This window comes from Misgurnus anguillicaudatus, unplaced genomic scaffold (genome assembly GCF_027580225.2).
Source record: "Misgurnus anguillicaudatus unplaced genomic scaffold, ASM2758022v2 HiC_scaffold_28, whole genome shotgun sequence".
NCBI classification, from domain to species: domain Eukaryota; kingdom Metazoa; phylum Chordata; class Actinopteri; order Cypriniformes; family Cobitidae; genus Misgurnus; species Misgurnus anguillicaudatus.
In genome coordinates this window covers 6,279,581-6,300,134 of record NW_027395278.1, presented here as the reverse complement: position 1 = coordinate 6,300,134, position 20,554 = coordinate 6,279,581, and the positions used below count along the sequence as shown (strand labels likewise).

At 39.8% G+C, this 20,554-nt stretch overlaps 1 protein-coding gene across 1 annotated transcript in view; it reads right to left on the bottom strand.

Annotated features, from left to right (window-relative positions):
* LOC129418004 (calpain-1 catalytic subunit) overlaps positions 1-14,302 on the bottom strand; it is a 47,030-nt gene extending 32,728 nt beyond the window's left edge. The window contains exons 1-7 of the mRNA XM_073864730.1: positions 14,177-14,302; positions 11,635-11,875; positions 10,936-11,008; positions 10,460-10,578; positions 8,962-9,095; positions 8,656-8,830; positions 6,912-6,986 (exon numbers count right to left, since the gene is read on the bottom strand). Of these exons, the coding sequence (XP_073720831.1) occupies positions 6,912-6,986; positions 8,656-8,830; positions 8,962-9,095; positions 10,460-10,578; positions 10,936-11,008; positions 11,635-11,868 (810 nt within the window). The 5' untranslated portion in view covers positions 11,869-11,875; positions 14,177-14,302. The remainder of the gene's footprint in view (positions 1-6,911; positions 6,987-8,655; positions 8,831-8,961; positions 9,096-10,459; positions 10,579-10,935; positions 11,009-11,634; positions 11,876-14,176) is intronic.
* Between the last annotated feature and the right edge of the window lie 6,252 nt (positions 14,303-20,554).

The following is a 20,554-nucleotide window of genomic DNA, read 5'->3' as shown; positions in this document are numbered from 1 at the left end:
CCACGCTTCTAAGTACATTTAAACTAACGCCAATTTGCTAGTCGTATCTCACAAATCCTCAGCTGATGTATTATTCACTATCTAGCTGGGATTTGGGCCGATCCTTGCCTGATTTCTGTCCTTACGGTAACTACGGATACAACGGTATTACTTGCAATGTCAAAAGTTACTGAGCAACACAGAATAAAATCAAACATAACAATTTATTAACCAGGTAAGAAAATCACAATTCAAAGCCAATTCACAGTTGTTCAAATATAATGTAGCACAAATACAAACCAATAGTATTTACATCAAACAGGAAATATAAAAACCTTTCATACCTGGTAAAGACGACACACAGTAATTGTGAGGGATATCTGGTTACAGATTCCCTGAAATGTTTGTCAGCTCTCCTTATATACCCAGATAGAATAAACATTATGTAAACATTATTTATCAATGGAACTTTGCAGTGATTGGTTCTTACAGACCTATGGGAGGCACCTCGTCCTGGATACATTTGAAGTGGGGTGTACGCCCCTTGGGTAGAGTTAAGTTTTCTTAACTCTATTAAACCTTTTTACTATTTGTTTTATTGATGTGAGAATGAGACCTGTGTACCAGTCGCGATAAAACCTTTGTAATGAAGTGAGACATGAATATTTTCCACTGTTATTTACATTTGATATGACCTTTCTTACACATATTCATCTGGTGTGCTGTAAACTGTCCTGTGTTGAGGAGGTAACAAAGAAAGGAGGGGTAGAGGGGTCAGACATTTGTCTGCAGATCCATCATTTGTATGGAGATGTGGTGTTTGAAAATCAAGTGTAACTCTCCAGGGAGTCTCCTGTAATCGAGATAAAGTTCTGGTTCCCGAGAGGGGTGTTTTGGGGGTCTTGGTCCCCTGCCGTGAGTCCTGGAGGAAAGTTGTTGTGTTGCAAAAGGTTCTCTTTTGATGTTCTGCTGCCTCGGGCACCTACAGGGCACACACACTGCATTCTTGGGCGTCCATGCTGTTTCTCAGGAAGGGCTGACCTTTTGGTCAGGATCAATCAAAATTCTTACAGGTGAACACTTGAGTACATCGTGAATGCATATAGATGAATAGATGAGTGTTATAATGCACAGGCCGGCATGTGTTCTGATAATAAGTTGTGGGCACACGGGTGAACCCTTCAGTGCATATAATTAAAAACCATATCGAGCATACAGGTGAGCTTACGGGCGCATCTTTAATGCAACAAACCTCAGTAGTGCGCGAAGCAGGGATGTCGAAGCTGTAAACTGACAATGTGGACAGCGGGGACCAGCCGGCCGTGTCACAAATGTCAAATGAGAAACCTCTAAGACCATGCCCGAGGAGCTAATCCATACATGGAGTAGACTAACCACGAGTGAGCATCATTGTCACTGGAGGTGATAACGTCAACGATCCATAAATAACCTGTAGTGACAGGTGCGCTAGTGAGTGATCTGTGACGCTGATGAACAGCTGATAGTCTGATGTACGTCAGACGTATCTGTCATACAGGACCTTGGACAGTTTCAAAGCGCTGCGCCTCGGGCACCATCCGCATCTGAGAAATGACAGGCTTATGAATAAAGTAAATGGTCGGTCTTAAGAGCGTGGTTTGCTGTTTTCACCGCCACATAGATAGGTAGGAGGAGAGAGCCGCCGTCCACGAGCCTCTGTAGTGAGGAGAAAAGTGTTCCACCCACAATTCGCGGGGTGCTTATACTTTCGCTGTCACTAGACAGAATAGATCAGACTTTGCATAAGGACGCCTCGCGAAAGGGTCCTGGCAGTTCGTGTCAACGTGTCATAAGGCACGTAATGTAGGTCGTTTCCCACGGATGCAATCTCCGCACGCCTATCATAACAGGTTAATATCTCTGCATCTTGGTAGTTTAAGAACGAGATGCGTATCACTCTGATTGAACATAGCTTATAAAGCGATGCAATAAGTTTATAAAGGAGATGACTCGTCAACTTGTACAGGGGCGAGATCTCAGTCTGGTTCGGTGAATAATGAAACCACCGTAGTTTGCCCGATCGCATTAACACGGTCGAGAGTGCTGCAGTGCTAAAATCATCCTCTTAATGGACCGTATGTACAGTACAATGTGATTGATATGAGACAAATGGGCGTTCCACGCGCCGAAGGCTGATTGCCGTCGTGAAGCATGTTCAACCCACAGCAGATGCTGGCGATCTCGTAATGATAGCACTTCATGCAGCTGTGTGCAGCTTAAGCATAAGCTTCCCGGCCATTAGCTCGGGGCGGGACCTTTGCTTAGTCAAACTGAAGTGGTCTTATGACCAGAATGCCACAATATTCAGCTTTCTGAGGCTCGTTAGAGGGGTACGTGAGCCCGTCTTAAACGAGATGCTGCGCATCTGAGGTGGGCTGCGAGCGAATTTGGCAAAAAGGTGTTTGAGACACCGTATAGCTGTGGGGTGTCAATACACAATATATGGCCAAACCGGGTTTTTTTCGGCAAGCAACGATAGAATTATGGACAGCGGGCCGTGTGTGCATATTACTGATTGCTTGTCAGTAAGGCGAAAAGTGTTTAGAGACACGTACAACTGTGGGGTGTCAATACACAGTATAGTAAGCACGGAAATTACTCTTTTTAGAGGAATTCAATACCGTTCGCCACTACAGTGAGGTCACATAACCGACAGTATTACACAGTATGTTTTGGATAAACAGCACACAGAAAACATTTCAGGGCAGTCCAGCCGAGGCGCGACTTAACCCCTCTTCTCCCAGACAGTTCGTTCTCTGTCAACGCAGCTGTGCTGTGTCAGACTGGACCCATCACAGAGAGGAAGTCTGCCGTGAGGCCCACGGTTTTGCTGTTTTTTAAAAGGGCAGAAAAAACGGGTATATAAGAATGTACCAATATTCAGCGTACTGATATAGGACAGGACTAAATAAAGGGAGGTATTCGGGACTCAGTATATCATAAACAAATTCGTTCTGTCTCTGATTCCGTCTAAACCAGAGAGAAATGACCGGGCAGACGAATAGTGAGCTCTCCCGAAGTGAGACAGACTCAGGCCGGTTAAGCTCTTATAATGAGTGTTCTTGGTGCTCCAATAGCGGTGAATCCGCCCTATCGAGCAGACGAATTAGATCGCGCCGCTCCAGAGGGGAGGGGCATGAAGCTCTGTAATCGTTGAACACTAGACAGCTAGAGGCATTTAGAGGCAGCGAGCCATAAGACCGCGTGCTAACTCTAAGAAGCCGTTAAAAGACCTCACCACTGCGGGGAAAGGAGCGAGGGACTCCGCGAGCGTGGAGCACGAGTGGCTGTGCTATGACAGGGAACAGGGGCATACCCGCCTGTGTTTGCTTGTCGTATGCATCTATCTACTTCTACGGTTCCCCCGCTTGTTCATCTCAACAAGAGAGGAATGGCAGAGGGGAGCAGCAACACAGACAGAACAGCCATGCGTCGTATGAACGGTATCACCCGATGCACTCGGGGAATTCATATATGTGCCAGAGATCTCGCCACTGAATGTGAGAGGAGCAAAGAGACTCTGTGAGTGTAAGCATGAACGGTTGCGATGTGACAGATAGGGCAACCGATGCATATAAGCGCGATCCCGGCGTGGGAGGTGCCAGACCGGTGACGTGCTCGGGGGAAATTCATAGCAGAGAGGCTCACTCAAGCCGCTGTGCTGGACGCTATTACAACAGCGCCTGCTCTTTTAGCTTTATATAGACAATATTGATCTTACCGGGCGGCCGCAGGGGAGACGTCGTCAGGCATGTGTCCGCTGCACAGGGCTCGTACCACGGCAAGCAAAGGCTATCTTCGGTTCTCGGCCGGAAAGCAGCAGGGGAAGATGCTAGACCTGGACTCTGCTATCTTCAGTTCTCAGCCGGAAAACGGCAGGGGAAGACGCTAGGCCTGGACTCCGCTGCAGGGCTTGTGTCGACGGCGAGGTAAGGCTTCTTCTTCTTCGGAGCAGCGAGAGGTTCGCGCTGAAGGAGAAAATTAATGAGCTCTTGACGCTTGAACCGCGCTTATATAAGAACATGTGCATCCCGCGCGCGGGTTCAAACGTCATTGGCCTGTACTTTGTACAGACGTTAACCAATAGGCTTCAATCACGGAGTAAACAGGAGTTTCCCCCATAGCGTCAGCTAACTGACGCAATGCAAAGTGAACCGTATTGAAAGGGAACACAAGTTGCTGAAAGAGATTATAAAAAATATTTGCATTTACTCTGCAAGGTAGCTTTATAAAAGGTCTGCTGCAAAAACTATCCACAAAACCATGACACACCCCAGTTTTTACTGACTTCTTCATGCACTTTTTTTCACATAATGTTCCTATTAAACCTGCTTTCATCACTTGAGTGAACTTTAGACTTGTTCTCCTCTGTCTGTGGAATATGACATGTTTCTCTGTAAAGGTTAGCCTTTTAATTCTTTCTGCTGGTGAGAGGTTTGTTCACTGCAGATTGGGCTTTCAGTTTCAACAGAGTTGTTTTAAACTGTGAGACACTGTATGTTGTTGAGACCTTGAGATGAGACTCTTAATCTGTTTAGTGCTGAACTTGCAAGAAATTCCAGCTGCAGTGTCAAATCGATTCCCTATTGAGCCTCTGCATTATCCTATCCTCTCGTTCATTTGTCTTTGATGACAAACGTTTTGGGGGATCTGAAAAAATCGAATTATGACTAAAAAACTAGTTACTGATCTAATTCTAAGATTTCATTCATTCATTCATTTTATTTATGTCATGACTTTGGTTTTATTGACTGCTTTATTTTGGTTTCTCTGTTTGTGTTTTTGTGTTGACAGTTTTACACGTGCGCGTCTCTGGGTGTCATTAGTGTCATCTCCTTCACCTGCGTTCCTCACCTGCAGTTCATTTGATGGCCAATCGGTTCTGTATTTAATCCCTGTGTGTTTTTGGTTCATTGCGAGTTCGTCAGTGTATGTTCTCGCCAATTTACTAGCTCTGCTAGTTTCCAGTCTTGTCTTGTGATTGTTTCTATTTGTGGATTTAACCTTACCCACCCCTAATCTGTGCTCTCTGCTGTCTGGGATTATTTCTGAGACTTTGTTTGTATCGACGGCTCCCAGGACTGTTTGTCATCTGTCAGTTACGGACTGCTAACACCTTCTGCCTGCTTTATAGACTGCTATTTAGTATCTGCAGCAGAGGACGCTCGCCGCGGCATTTGCCGCTGTCCAGTGGGACGGTCCTTCATCGCTGGAGCTGTCCAGCTTCTCCCGTCAGCACCACTAACGCTCTCTCTCTCTCTCTGCCCGTCGCAGGATCTCTTATCACCCTCTGCCTCGAGTGCCTGTTGCCGGGTTGACCACGAGTCTCCTTGTGTGTAGTGGATTATTTGCCATTGATACTCTCTCCCACCGTTCGCTTGTCTGGCCGGAGCCCGAACGCGTGTGGTTCATCGCCCCAGTGCCTGTGTGTGCTCCCCACCTCCAGCCGTCTGCCTTGGTGTGGCTTTGTGCCCAGACGTGCGATTGTCAGTTTTGCACCCATTATTATTTAAATAAAAACTTTCTGTTATCCGCACTGGGATCTTCTGTGTTTTCTGCCTGACAATTTATTTGACAGGGACAATGCAAACATGCATTAGCAAATGCTAATTTTCACTCCTGTCCCTGGTTGGGCTCTAAACACAATACAATTTACATACTAAACTACTATAATTTAAAACAAATAACATGATATAGACAATTCATGTCCCTAGTCATACACAATAAATTTACCCATGAAATTTACCCGTAAGGTTTACATACACACATATACATACAACTCATACCTACTAGTTAAAAATTAGTGCACCTTTGATTTGTTTTTAACCAGTTTTTTTAACCTGGAAGTAAACACATTAAAATCCAGTACAGTCTTAATGTCAGATGGTAATGAGTTCCAGAGTTTGGAGCTCTTCAAAGAGAAGGTCGTCTGAGCAAAACTGGTCCTACAGAATGGGATTTTACAGTCATGATTTGAAAAACCCCTAGTGACTCGAGTGCTGCTCTGTCTCTCAATAAATGAACTTAGTGGCACAAGTACTAAATGATTAATGCACTTGTAAATTCATTTAAGAAAGCAAAAGTTGCTAAAGCTCTCAAAATTCATTAAATTATAATTTTTAAAAATTGAAAGAAGAGTGGACCAAGAACACACCAGAGTGGTGTGAGACACTACATGTCCTGCGGTCGTAGATGTGCTGAAGTCATTCAAAAAGTCCTCTACACTTCCTACACATTTTTGACAACTGTAACCCTCTGTAATCTTCTTTCTGCTAGCAGTTACTGTTCTTTAATCACAGTGTTAATGTTTTTGTTTTTTAATGCCTTTGTTATATTGTAAAACATACTAGTAGAACATTGGAATACCCCAGCCCATATACATTGCCAAAATATTCCTTCAAATTTTAAGTGATGAAAATGAACATTTCTGAAAAAAAAATTCATAAATTGTTATATAATTTCCATCTTCACTGTAAGTCTTGAATAACAAAAATATTATTATGTTTATGGATTAAAGTGCTAACTACTGTTTGGTGTGTTTTCAAGGAATGTTCTCGCATCAGTGCATGTATGTTTAAGCAATGCACATTTATTGTTTTTATTTATGTCACATCTTAGATTATAGTAACATCTTAGAATTACAAACCACAATTTGTAGTATATAATTGAAAAGTATTGCCCTGAAGCAATGAGCATTAAAAGTTAGCTGTAATGTTTTTGTTTATTTGTTTGTTTTCGCTGGTTGGTGGTTGCCTTTCTTGCCTAACCACATAACTAAAATGTATACTATGTATTCAATTTGATAATAAAGACAGTGTGCTGGGCTGTTTTCCAGTTATAAAGTCTAATGCTACTGCTAATGTATACTGAGGATGTTTTTAGTGCAGACTTACCTTAAAAACCCCTGTCACTGTATACGCATGGCCCTGAACTATGCCATTGGGTAATACTGGGATTTTAGGTGATTTCTGAAATTGTGTGAAAAACAGATATATTTTATCAGTAATACAATAAGAATATGCATCAGAAATTGATGAATTTACATTTAATTACATTTATATTTAGTCCTGGTGAAAAAGTCGCTCTACACCACCTCTCGGCCTGTATTATACATTAATCAAATTCTTTCGCTTCAAATCTGCTTAATCCCGGCCTCAGGTCATGCAGAAATACTGCTTTGTTGGCAGAATCTATTAAAAGTCTGATAAAAAACTGCTATTTTACAAGATGCACTTAGCGTGTTTTGCATCATGAGCTCTTCAACTAGTTCACTTCATTTTTCTGTGCATCTTACATTGTACACTCATCTAAAGGATTATTAGGAACACCTGTTCAATTTCTCATTAATGAGAAATCTCATTAATAATCACATGGTAGTTGCTTCAATGCATTAAGAGGTGTGGTCCTAATCAAGACAATCTCCTGAACTCTAAACTGAATGTCAGAATTGGAAAGAAAGGTGATTTAAGCAACTTTGAGCGTGGCATGGTTGTTGGTGCCAGACGGGCCGGTCTGAGTATTTCACAATCTGCTCAGTTACTGGGATTTTTATGCACAACCATTTCTAGGGTTTACAAAGAATGGTGTGAAAAGGGAAAAACATCCAGTATGCGGCAGTCCTGTGGGCGAAAATGCCTTGTTGGTGCTAGAGGTCAGAGGAGAATGGGCCGACTGATTCAAGCTGATAGAAGAGCAACTTTGACTGAAATAGCCACTTGTTACAACCGAGGTATGCAGCAAAGCATTTGTGAAGCCACAACACGCACAACCTTGAGGCGGATGGGCTACAACAGCAGAAGACCCCACCGGGTACCACTCATCTCCACTACAAATAGAAAAAAAAGCCGCTACAATTTGCACCAGCTCATCAAAACAGGACAGTTGAAGACTAGAAAAATGTTGCCTCTCGATTTCTGTTAAGACATTCAGATGGTAGAGTCAGAATTTGGCGTAAACAGAATGAGAACATGGATCCATCATGCCTTGTTACCACTGTGCGGGCTGGTGGTGTAATGGTGTGGGGGATGTTTTCTTGGCACACTTTAGGCCCCTTAGTGCCAATTGGGCATCGTTTAAATGCCACGGCCTACCTGAGCATTGTTTTTGACCATGTCCATCCCTTTATGACCACCATGTACCCATCCTCTGATGGCTACTTCCAGCAGGATAATGCACCATGTCACAAAGTTAGAATCATTTCAAATTGGTTTCTTGAACATGACAATGAGTTCACTTTCCTAAAATGGCCCCCACAGTCTCCAGATCTCAACCGAATAAAGCATCTTTGGGATGTGGTGGAACGGGAGCTTCATGCCCTGGATGTGCATCACACAAATCTCCATCAACTGCAAGATGCTATTCTATCAATATGGGCCAACATTTCTAAAGAATGCTTTCAGCACCTTGTTGAATCAATGCCAAGTAGAATTAAGGCAGTTCGGAAGGCAAAAGAAGGGTCAAACACAGTATTAGTATGGTGTTCCTAATAATCCTTTAGGTGAGTGTATATGAAATGTATGTATGTCCACAGTAATTTAAATTTAGTTTGTTTTGTTTAAAGCTAAATATAGCAACAGCCCAACATGTAAAACAGTACGTTTAAAAGGGTGACACAAAGTTTAGGAGATTATTGTTTACCCCCTGAGGAGTGCCACAGCCCATCAGGGCCTTTGCTTTGGCTGCACAATCCATCAGTTCCCACAGATCAGTGCGAGTTTTTTTCAGTTCCAAGTACAAATGCACTCCACCAGTGAAGTCCATGAGGGCCTCCGACACAAAACCAGCATGCATGTTAGCATAGGAGCCGCACACCCTGTGAAAGACAATATACCCGTATCATGTACTCAAATTCTTAAAAGATTCTGTGACAATTGTCATTACTTTCATCATATAAATACGTTTATTAAAGCAATCTTAAAAATGACATGGGCTACTGGCACTTACTTGGCATAAGCCTTCTCCAGCAAGGCAGGCCAAAACTCATTTGACGTTTTTGAATGAACAAAAATTAGCTTGCCATATATTGTTGGCAGTTGGTCATCAATGACAACATCAATCCATTTCCCAAACCGCCAGAACTGTGGGAATAATTTAAGCAGAACAGATACTTCACACATGTTGACCTCTTGAGTATTTTACCCTGTAAAAAATCCTTTGCTGCCTTAATTTTTGTTTGTTTGTTTAATCAAACTTAGATTTACAAGTAATTTCAACTTACTATTGTTTATCTTGACAAGAGATGAGCTAATACTTCTAAAATAAAGTTGACATATTTTAACACTTATTATAAGTTTATAGTTTATGTTATATAAGTCATAGTGAATAAATGAAGAGTTTGGTTCCAAAACGCAATAAACGCCATTTTTGAAAAAAATGAGTTACTGCCAAAATCAGCATTATATCAGGTCAGTAGTTAAAAGTAAATTCTTAATTTTACGCAAAATCCAATATCCGCCGTGTTATTCTGTCATCTTTTCTCCCTTTTTTCCCAAAATGCGACAAACGCCACTGCTCCTTTTTTACAGAACGCAATAAATCCATTTCTGATATTACAGCCCACCGTTCACGCAATGTAAACAAACAATGGCGGACGCGCTGAGTACACGGAGTCCTGGTTTTCCTCATCTACTTTGTACTACGTGATCAACAAACAAAACAAAATAATACTTTAATTGCATCGCTAAACCTGTGATGGTTTTCTGTGATGGGAAAGAAACGTAAGCCATCAGCATCTAATATTTTCCCTGAGAGGCATTCGGGAGACGGGTGCTTGTTCTCCCGACAGCATCAAGCTTCTCATGCTAACACATTGACCCCAGAGGATCTTATGAAAAACTTTCCATAATTTTACTCAAAGTCAACGAAAATCGAGCAGGACCAAAAACATTTTACAGCTGATCGCTGTGAAAGACGTTAAGCGAAGACGTAACCGCAATGACAGTGATCTTAATATCACAAAGTAAGTGTTTTGATTAATAACATTAATGTTTATATTTTTAATTAGTGTGTACAACTAGTCAACTAAATGAATATAACATGGCAAAGATGAATGCACATTTATATAGGCTATTGATTCAATAGATTTATAGCATTTTGAATAAAAACTTGTCATGGATTTATTGCATTTTGTGGAAAAAATAATCCGTTTTTATAATAAATCTTTGAAAATCAACTTATGGATTTGAATTTTTTATGTTTTTATAACCTAAAGATGCTATGTGAAAGTTTGTAACAGAAAATAGTTGTTTTCATCTTGTCACTTTCTTGGTATAGAAAACACGTTTTTACCAAAATTTGTCAAAATGGATTTATTGCGTTTTGGAACCAAACTCTTCAAATAATGGTAAGTTGAAATTACAAAAAAAATGTAAGATTTTTTTTCAACTGGAATTTATAGTTGCATTTCCACATATCAGGAGGCAGTTATGACCAAAGAACTTACTCTGAAGTGAAATATCCCTCCATAGTTTTTACTGAATGACTGGCCAGCTGGCATGACCTGGTTCAAGATATCCGTCTGAAAGGTTAACGCCCCAACTGAAGCAAGAAACCAGCAGTTTCCTAAGAAAAACAAACAAATATATTTAACACAACAAATTAACTGTGAAACTACAATCATCACCAATCCGGTTTCATCTAAAATATTAACACAGTAGTAAAAGTCACTTCATGTTTTTTGAAGTTTCTGTATATGAAAATATTTCTGACTAGTTGGCTTGTCTGGATGTTTTAGCATTTATTTATGTGACCATTTCTTAAAAGTAAGTATTTTTTCTTATGTCGATTTGTTCTAATAATGTTTTTTGTTAAGTTGCACCATGAAAAGAGCTACACAAGTAAAACTGAATTAAAATTGAACTAGGTAGTGGTCACTGAAGGGATAATGATAAATACACAAATAAATACACATAAACTTACCTAAATATTTTCCTTGGGCATAGTCAAACCGTGAGACCCCCTCTACAATGAGCTGAGGGTCTTTCACTATTTGCTAAAAAGAGGGAATAACGTAAATTTTGATATTTGTCTTAAGCATTTAGAACTACAATGCAAGTAAAAAAACATGAAGACATTTATCATCTTATATAGTTTTACATTTTTTCCACAGTTGTCTTTGATTTGCCTATTCAGGTGTTTTCCAAATAAGTTGTCCATTGAATAAAATCATCTTTACACAGACTTGATAAACATACTTTTCATCATGAGAGAGCATACTGTATACTTCAGAATTTAGTTTCACGTTTACAAGTATCCTTTCACATTTTTTAATTGTATATTTCTATAGCCATAATTTCATATTTTAAACTATTCTTAATTGTAATTTTATTGCAATTGCTGTGCAGATGCATATGCAAAAATGAATCTGTGTCAATACATTTAAAATGGCTGCTTTGAAGAAATGTCAGTGAGAAGCGTTATATAATTAAACATGACTTGACTTCATTTGTTTTGACACTGCAGATGTTTGTTCAGACAAGCTTTATGAGATATGTTCCTAAAAAGCAAGAATCTTTGCAACCTATCTTTTTTTTTGTTTAAAAGACACTCGCTGCAGAACATTGCTTAAAGCATTCAATTATATTTATTTTGCACTGGTCTTAAGTAAAGATAACTTACTGATGGTCTCAACCACTTGATTCGGCCCTGATTCAGTTCTTCAAGCTTCTTCCGTGGATCAATAGAGCTGCGGTTCAAAGGGAACTTTTCATCAACAAAGTTCTTCTTATTGAGCAGGCAATTCTGGAGCAACTCCTCGTAGTCCTGATCCAAGAATTTGACAGGAAAAGTGAGAGAGCCTATTTCTTCTTTTGTGGTGCGCGCATTACGGGGTTTTTTAGTCACACGAGGCATTTTTTCACTGAAAACATGAAGAGAAAAACAGATATCACAACTGACTGTTTTTGGGGAAGTTGACACAAAACGTATTATATATAATGCAGACATATAATATGTCTGCATTTATATGTCAATTATAATTTATATTTTATTTATTTATTTATTGTAATTTTTGTTAATTTTAGCATTTTAATTTTTAAATCAAATTCGAAAGTGTTAACACTAGATAATGCACCTCAAACTAAAATCAATTACTGTAATGACATAAACAAGAATTAATAAATGCTTATATACAATATATTGTTCATTTTTTGTTCATAACGCATTTACTTTTGTGAACAAATCCCAGATAGCACAGGTATGTCTGTAAGATGTCTGGTAAAGATCTGGAAATCTGGAATAGATCATCTGGTGTGTAAAAACATCTTATGAAGGTCTTAGAAAGAGCTGCTTTACATACATTCTAAATCAAAAACGTCTTGCAGACGTCTTCAATATGTCTATATGACATCTTTTAGGAAACGTCTCAGAGATGTATTGCAAATCTAAATAATACGTCTTGCAAATGTAAACTCAGACATCTAATAGACGTCTCCAAGATGTATGTGTGCTATCAGGGACACAACCTTTTTCTAAAGTGTTACAGAAATTTATATTTCATATTATTCTGTACACATAAACAAATCATTTAGGGTCTAGCTGTTCTGTTCACAGTCATATCCTACTGAAAAATCCAGCTAAGACCAGCATAAGCTGGTAACTGGTTTTAGCTGGTTTAAGCTGGCCCTCCCACCCTGGCAAAGCTGGCCAAGATGGAATTAGCTGACCAGCTAAATCCAGCTAGACCATCTTAAAAAGTGACCAAAACACAGCTAGCCCAGCTTGCTACACCAGCAAAACCAACTAAAACCAAGCTGGGAGACCAGCTAAAACCAGCTCACCAGCTTATGCTAGTCTTAACTGGATTTTTCATTAGGGTAGCTCTAATATAAGATGAATATGAACCCTGAAAGAGCAACTCGAATCAAACTTGTGTACAATTCGACATACAAATCTTATTAAACGTAGAAAAGTGATTTAGTTAAGAGCAGTAAGAGATTTTCTCTCATTGCTTTTTGATTGACAGACTGTTGCTGTTTGAGTGATAGACAGGAGCAAAATTAGGTAACTTCCCCTTTAAAGGTGCAGTGTGTAATTTTAAGAAGGATCTCTTGACATAAATGCAAAATATTATACAAAACTATATGATCAGGGGTGTATAAAGACCTTTCATAATGCCCCGTTATGTTTTTATTACCTTAGAATGAGATGTTTTTATCTACATACACCGAGGGTCCCCTTACATGGAAGTTGCCATTTTGTGCCGCCATTTTTCTACAGAAGCCCTTAATGCACAAACTTTTTTTACTAAGTTGTCTCCGACGATGACATATCTGTCCCGTGGCGGCTAACGTAGCTCCTCTATGCGTAATGCGTTTCAAACGTGAGGGGTGAGCCGTTGGTTGCAATGCGCAACCTCACCACAAGATGCCGCAAAAATTTACACACTGCACATTTAAGACCAAAGCCCGGATCTAATAAACTGTTACACTTGTGTTTTCTCCTTAATCTGTTTACTTTCTCTTAAGATCTAAACTGGCGTGTTTTTGTGTTTTGTGTTTTTGGCGTGTGAAAGTCGGGAATTTTGACGCATTTGTGTATATTTAAGGCAAATACGGCTACAAAAATACTCACAAGCTCAATGAGAAGCGGATGCGCGGCTTGCACGCTCTTCTCAAACAGAAACAGCAAGCACATGTAGAACGTTTGTTTGTGTTTCAACAGCTTAAAATCACTTAATTTAAAACTGCGGTGCTTAATACGTGTACAAATGTTAAATCTCACAGCAACGTGACGGCGCCCGAATTATAAAATACTACGAGTGTTTTGTGTGTGCGCTCAATCTGCTCACGCAGCAAATAAGGTGACTATAAATTGTAAAACATAACCCAGCAAACTGGCTAGTGATTTGACATTGTTACAATAACTGGACATGATTTTAATAGTTTAATTTAACCTGTTGCAGACCCCCCTCATTTTTAAAAACTCATCAGAGCTAGAGGAATCAAAAGAGTGATCTATTTTGGATCAAAAACAGTAAATTTCGCCGGAGGGTGACAACTTTGCATCCCCGGCTCATACTGTTAGTTTTTAAAGAACTATATAAGAAATTGGACCGCAGATTAGTTTAACTTTTTTATGGGTGTCCATTTGTTTTGACACATATCATCTATTTTGAGAATTAAAAACAAATAAATTAAAGATGTTATAAGAAATACTTCACCTTAAAGGATACAGTGCAAACACTGGGAGTCTGAAATGAGCTGTCTTCTGTTATGGGTTGAATGTCTTATCTCTGCCTCAGGCTTCAGAAATTCACATTTGGGTAACTTAGATATGTGCTGTATCAGGAAGCGTACAGCATGTAAAGTATTTTGTTTTGTCGACACTGCACAGACACGCCTTTGCATAAAGAGACTTCTAAACACCAACATGCCGCAATCTTTGATTATGAACTTCTTTATGGAAATGTTTGTTTTTATTTAATTTATTGTAAAGAGATCATTTATCAACACACAGTACTGTACAAAATTGTAAACAACCACAGCTTTTTTTATTTGTTGGCCCTTGTCAGATTTTGAAAAGGCAATTTGCTCAAATGTTAACACATCAAGTGTTAAGTAAACAGTTACACCCTGGGACTTGTGAGCCCTAAGAAACATTAAATCTTTAGTGAAATACCATAGAAGAACCATTTTTGGTTCCCCAAAGGTTCAAAGAACCATTCAAAGGGAACCATCCCTCTTACTGAAACCAAACCATACAACCAAAACTTGTTTATCTATAGCATCAAGTAGCACTTTTGAGTGTTTACTGTATTAAACAGTCTACATAGCCAAAGTTAAGGTGTCAACAAAAATATCAAACAAACTTATAGACCCATAACCTATATACATAAAAGCAATTGTTGATATTTTGTATAAAATTTTAAATTATTATTTTAAATAAAAAACAATTCACAAAATTAACTGCTTATTAAGTTTGTTTATGAAATATCTAATGCATAGATATACAACCCTGTTCCTGGAGGGCACTTGTCCTGCAGATTTCAGTTCCAATCACACCTAAACCTGCTCATAAAATAAAAATAAGAGGTGTAGGGTGTTGGAGACCTGCTGATCAGCGCGAGCCGCAAACTGACCTGAGAATCTCACTCGGAGCCTAAAACAATGCGGACTCAAGAGACACGTGAATCTGATTTGACTTGAGAATCTCTCAACTTGTAACGCAAACTGTCTCTCGAATCAGAGCCGGAAACACTGCAGATTTGCAGACTCGAGACTCTCCGGCTCGGGGGGCTACATAATCAGGACACAGTTTTATATATTTTCTCTATATTATTATGCTATTATTATTATTAGGCCTATTTTTAAATGGTCGATCATACACACCAAACCTAAAACCTATAAGCATCTTATTTTAGAAGTGAAAGGCTTTTGTTGTGGATTTGCTTTTGAGGAGACTCAAAAGCAAATCCTCATGAGTTGCTCTATAGATCCACTAACTGGCTGATTTGCGCGGATCAGCAGGAGCCGGTTAGTGGATCTGTAGAGGGAGTGAAGTCTCATGAGTCCCATGGTCTGTGAGTGCAATGTTTCCGGCTCTGAGAATCTCGAGTCGCGTTTATCAGCCGGTTACGAGTGGATCTGTACTGAGTTCCTTTGGCGATTTAGCAATCCTGACTCAAGTGACTCACACAAACCGGATCACTTTAGTGAGTGACTCACAATAACCCGGATCCTTAAAAGGAATCGAGTTTGCCAGGCCTACACAGCAGGCTTTAAAAAAAAGTCAGCAAAAAATGGGGGGCCTGTGCCCCAGTAGAGCTTTATGTCTAGCAACGCCCCTGGTACAAACCATTTCAGTACCTTGGCTGTGATTAAACCTGTACGAATGAGATTCTGATTTTTCCTAATGTTCAGTTGCAGAAGAGGCTGCAAGTCTTCTAGATCAGTCACTTTAACATTAGCCCTATAGGAGCACATTGATCAAGTTCAGTTCCATTTAACATGTTCAGAACTTAATTGTATTGGTAATAGCTTGTTGGTGATTAAACAATTGGACATTGCACGGCATTCATTCACGGATGTTTGAGCCCGCGTGGGGCGTGACACACGTCCTTATATACGTCCGGGATCAAGCGTCAAGAGCTCATTAATTTTCTCCTTCAGCGCGAACCTCTCGCTGCTCCGAAGAAGAAGAAGCCTTACTCGCCGTTGATACAAGCCCTGCAGCGGAATCCAGGCCAAGCGTCTTCCCCTGCTGTTTTCCGGCTGAGAACCAAAGATAGCAGAATCCAGGTCTAGCGTCTTCCCCTGCCGCTTTCCGGCTGAGAACCGAATATAGCCTTCGCTTGCCGTGGTATGAGCCCTGTGCAGCGGACACATGCTTGACGAGGTCTCCCCTGCGGCCGCCCGGTAAGATCAATATTTTTAATATAAAGCTATAAGCTAAAAGAGCAGGCGCTGTTGTAATAGCGTCCAGCACAGCGGCTCGAGTGAGCCTCTCTCCTATGAATTTCCTCTGACTCCATCCAGAGTGGGTCAGCGGTGGTCGTCGTGTGTGGCTCTCCTGTGAACTGACTTTTGCTCTGTCTCATCCTCTCTCTATTTTCTCAATAAATTTGTGAACTTGCATTTGACTCTAAGAATGAGCGCGCCACCAATAGAGTCAGCGAGTTCGGAGGGTTCGGATCCTGTGCAGGACGCTCTTCACCAGCAGGAAGCGATCATTGAGCAGCATTCGTTAAGCCCCCTGTCTGAACAACTTTCGGAACTCAGTAACCGGTTGGACCTAGTCGTTTCTCCACTCGGTGAACTCTTCTACCTCTGGAGGAGCCGCTTCGACAGAGCGTGAGCCACACACGGCAACACCCCCCTCCTTTGACGGCGATCCCAACACCTGCCGGGCCTCTTCGCTCTCAGGCCTCGTCGCTTTGCTCCTTCTACATCCAGGGTGACAAATGTCCTGACGTTACTCACCAGGAGAGATAGAGAGTGGGGAATGGCTGCATGGGGGGCCAAGGCTCCATGTACGACCTCGTTTGAGGCCCTCGAGAAGGAGATGTTGAGCTTATTTGACCGTTCGCTTCAAGGAGACATGGCAGCAGCTGAGTTGGTGAGATTGCAGCAGCGGACCTCATCTGTTACGGACTATGCTATCACGTTTAAAACGCTTGCCATCAATTGCAACTGGAACTAGGGCTGCAGCTATCGATTCTTTTTGAAATCGATTAATCTAGCACTAAATCGATTGAGTAATCGAGTAATCGGATAAAAATTTTGTATGTGTTTTTAAACAACCAAAACAAATAATGCATAACGAAAATGATGTGGCTGTTAAATGTTCAAGCATTTGGCTTTTATTTCTAAAAAAAACAGAGGTATTTGGCTTCAAAAAATAAGCCTATTTATTTCAATTTTTACCCATTTAGTGTCTATAAGTGCCAGTGCCAACAATTAAACACTTTAATTTATTAATATGCACAACAGGTTTCATGCTGTAATCTAGCCCAGACATCAAAGTAAATATCTGGTTTATGTACATTTCTACACTGGCAGCATTTACCATTAGGCTACTAACATATAATATATAATTTCTGGGGTGAGCCTATTTGCTATGGTAACAACCTGTGTATGCACGCACTTGTGTTTGTGTGTGTGCACGCGTTCTGTGCGTGAGGAAGAGTGACACCCCAGTCAGACGTTCAGTTGCTTCATTGCATTTTGGTACGGCAGAAATAAATACATTCCTTTTCAATAGAACGCTGCATTTGGTTTGCATCACTTGCATTGCGGTGCATTTTAGGTTAAGAATCCGTTTGAAAAATCACAACATTACGTCCCGCTATATACTTTGAATGCATGCTGAAATTATTGTTGCGTGGCTACATAAAAGTTTAAGCATATGTGATGCATTGCGCGATCGGTCTGACTCGCGTGAGAGAGAATAACTTATGCTAAACTCCAATAAGACAAAGATTATTATTATTGAACAAAATATGTCAGATTATAAGTTGCCCATATATGATTGCACTGTGGTGCCGTTTTTTGCTACACACATCTGTAAAGTGCATGCGTGTGTGTGAAGGGGTTCTTTTCAAGCTATACTCTCCTGCAATTGAACGTGAATACGTTTACTACTTAAAAACATCAAAGCTGAACATCATATCTAGTCAAACCGCATAACGACATCGCTACAAATACAGTATGGGATTAAAATCAGCGGAAGCTACGTTACCTTGTTTCATCGACGCTTGTTGAAACAGCAGTGGATGTTTTCGGTTCAGATGCTGAATGTAATGATAATGAAATAATCCCAAACTTTAGACATTCTCTCTCTGCCGTTTATGGACATATTCGCTCCGATTTTGAATCGTGTAAATCGAGTAACTCGATGAATCGTTTCAGCCCTAAATAATATTAAGTTGAAATGACTTGTAAATACGAGTTGATTCAACAAAAGATTTTAAAGCAAAAAAGTTTTTTTACAGTGTGGGTCCCATGTGGGTTGACTATGTGGGTCCCATATATAGGTATGCCCATGTTGGATGATAATATGGGACCCATATGAGACCTATGTGGGCTAAATAATTTCTTGCTTAACATACATTTTATATACATTTAAACTCTTAAAATTATTACTTTTGGTTGATAGTCACTTTTATACAAAGATCAAATAATATCACAGATAGGATCTGACCAGTATAAAACTATGCATTATTTTTTACATTTAATTGTGATATTTATAATGTTTACCTGCCTCTCTTGGAGCAGCAGGAGTCTCTCACAACCGTTACACTTGTAATTTATTTTCTGCGTTGTGTTTTTAGAAAATGTACTACTACGGTGCAAGTTCACGGACTGCACAGCGATGAATCAAAGCAAAAGTGCAAGGACATTTAATGAGTTTGGCTGTGGATGCTTTGGAAGTTCTTCATAAAACTGTTGAGTAGAGATAAATTGATGATCAGAATTAAGACCATCTCCAGAACAGGGAGCAATATTTGTGTTGTTTTTGAATTCCAAGTATTTTAAGAGTTTGACTTCTTCCAATGCTTATTTTAAGTGATATGTTAAATTGTTAGTCATTACCTGCATTAGCAGTTTTGAAATGATGATGATTATTTTAGCATTGAAAGTGTTATAAATTGACAATAAAGTATTTTGATATTTGAACCTTTACAGTTTTTTATTTCATTTTTCATATTACAGCTCCTTCGTGTTTTGTGATGTTATAGATGAATGAACTGTTGAATATTTATGCTGAAAACTGATATTTACCAAACTGAAATTATTTAGCTTTTATCGGTTTCAATTTAAAACAAATATATTATTTAAGTAAATTACAATTAAGCATTAAAAGTAATAAGGGACCGGTCCAGTACCCATTAAAAACCCTGGGCCCTGGTAAATAATGTGGGCTTCTTTAGGTGGGGCCAATATGGGCCCTATGTGTGTTGCCCAGCTGGGCCCCATATAAGCCCCACTCAGTTTCTATATCAAATTCATGTGGGCAACCCAGGTGGGGCCATAGTGTAACCCATGGACAAACCCATATAAGGCCCACATAGGAAGCCCATATGCTTGCAATGTTGGCTGGGGCTTGTTGGAGTGATTATAAAAGCATTTTTTTACTGAAGGGGGGCAAAACTCAATCTCGCCTATAGGGCAACCAAAGGACTAGAGCCGCCCCTGCATGGAAGTGCACGCATTGAAAAAAAGATAGGTATGTATTAATTTGTCTAAGTTGATATAAGATCATAGTAAAATATTGAAAAACGGCTTTGTTTTGCTTTAAATGCCATTGTCAGTGATACCACTTTTCAGTAATCTACTGCCCTCTTCTGTAAAGTAACATTATGCACAGCAAAAAAAAAAAGAAAACTACCATCTTGGTACAGTTATGTATTTAAGGTACAAAAGTGTACTTTTTTTTAAAAGGTACCACCCAGAGATTTTTTCTGAGAGTGCAGTGTTATTATCGGGGCAGTTACCATATGCAACAACAAGCTTTTCAACAACATGCAGTTAATTATTCTGAGTCTGTTTTTACATATGTATAAAATCTGTCAGTTTTTTAACAGTTTTTTAATGTTTTGCCACACTGGTTTTAGGCTACCGACACATTCTGAACACCGTTACTGTTTTTGAAGCGTCCTGTCTGGTTATATTTTGCCTGGTATGGAAACCACACAGGCATGACCAGAAATGTTTGCTGTGAGTTGTGAAGTGCACACGGTTCACACGCTCATTTGTGCCTAGAGCAGAAAACCAGAAACAAGTCTAGAAAATCTGTTAAGGTTCCAGATAACCAAGATAATGTCCTCTTTACAATGATGTGTTAAACACTTAAAGATAAAGAACTGATAGGTTTCATGTACCTGAACTCAACTCATGAACTAGCAAAGAGTGGTGCTGGCAACCCTTAGGTCATGAATTCCTGGGAATGCACATACTGTAAAATGCCTAAATGCACTAAGTTCAGGTAAGCCTATGCCATAAGCATAAATGTAAATATCTCCCAGAAATTAATGTGAGGATTGGAGTGTTATACAGAAATATATTTTGTGACAAAATCAACAAGTACTTTGTCCAAATTT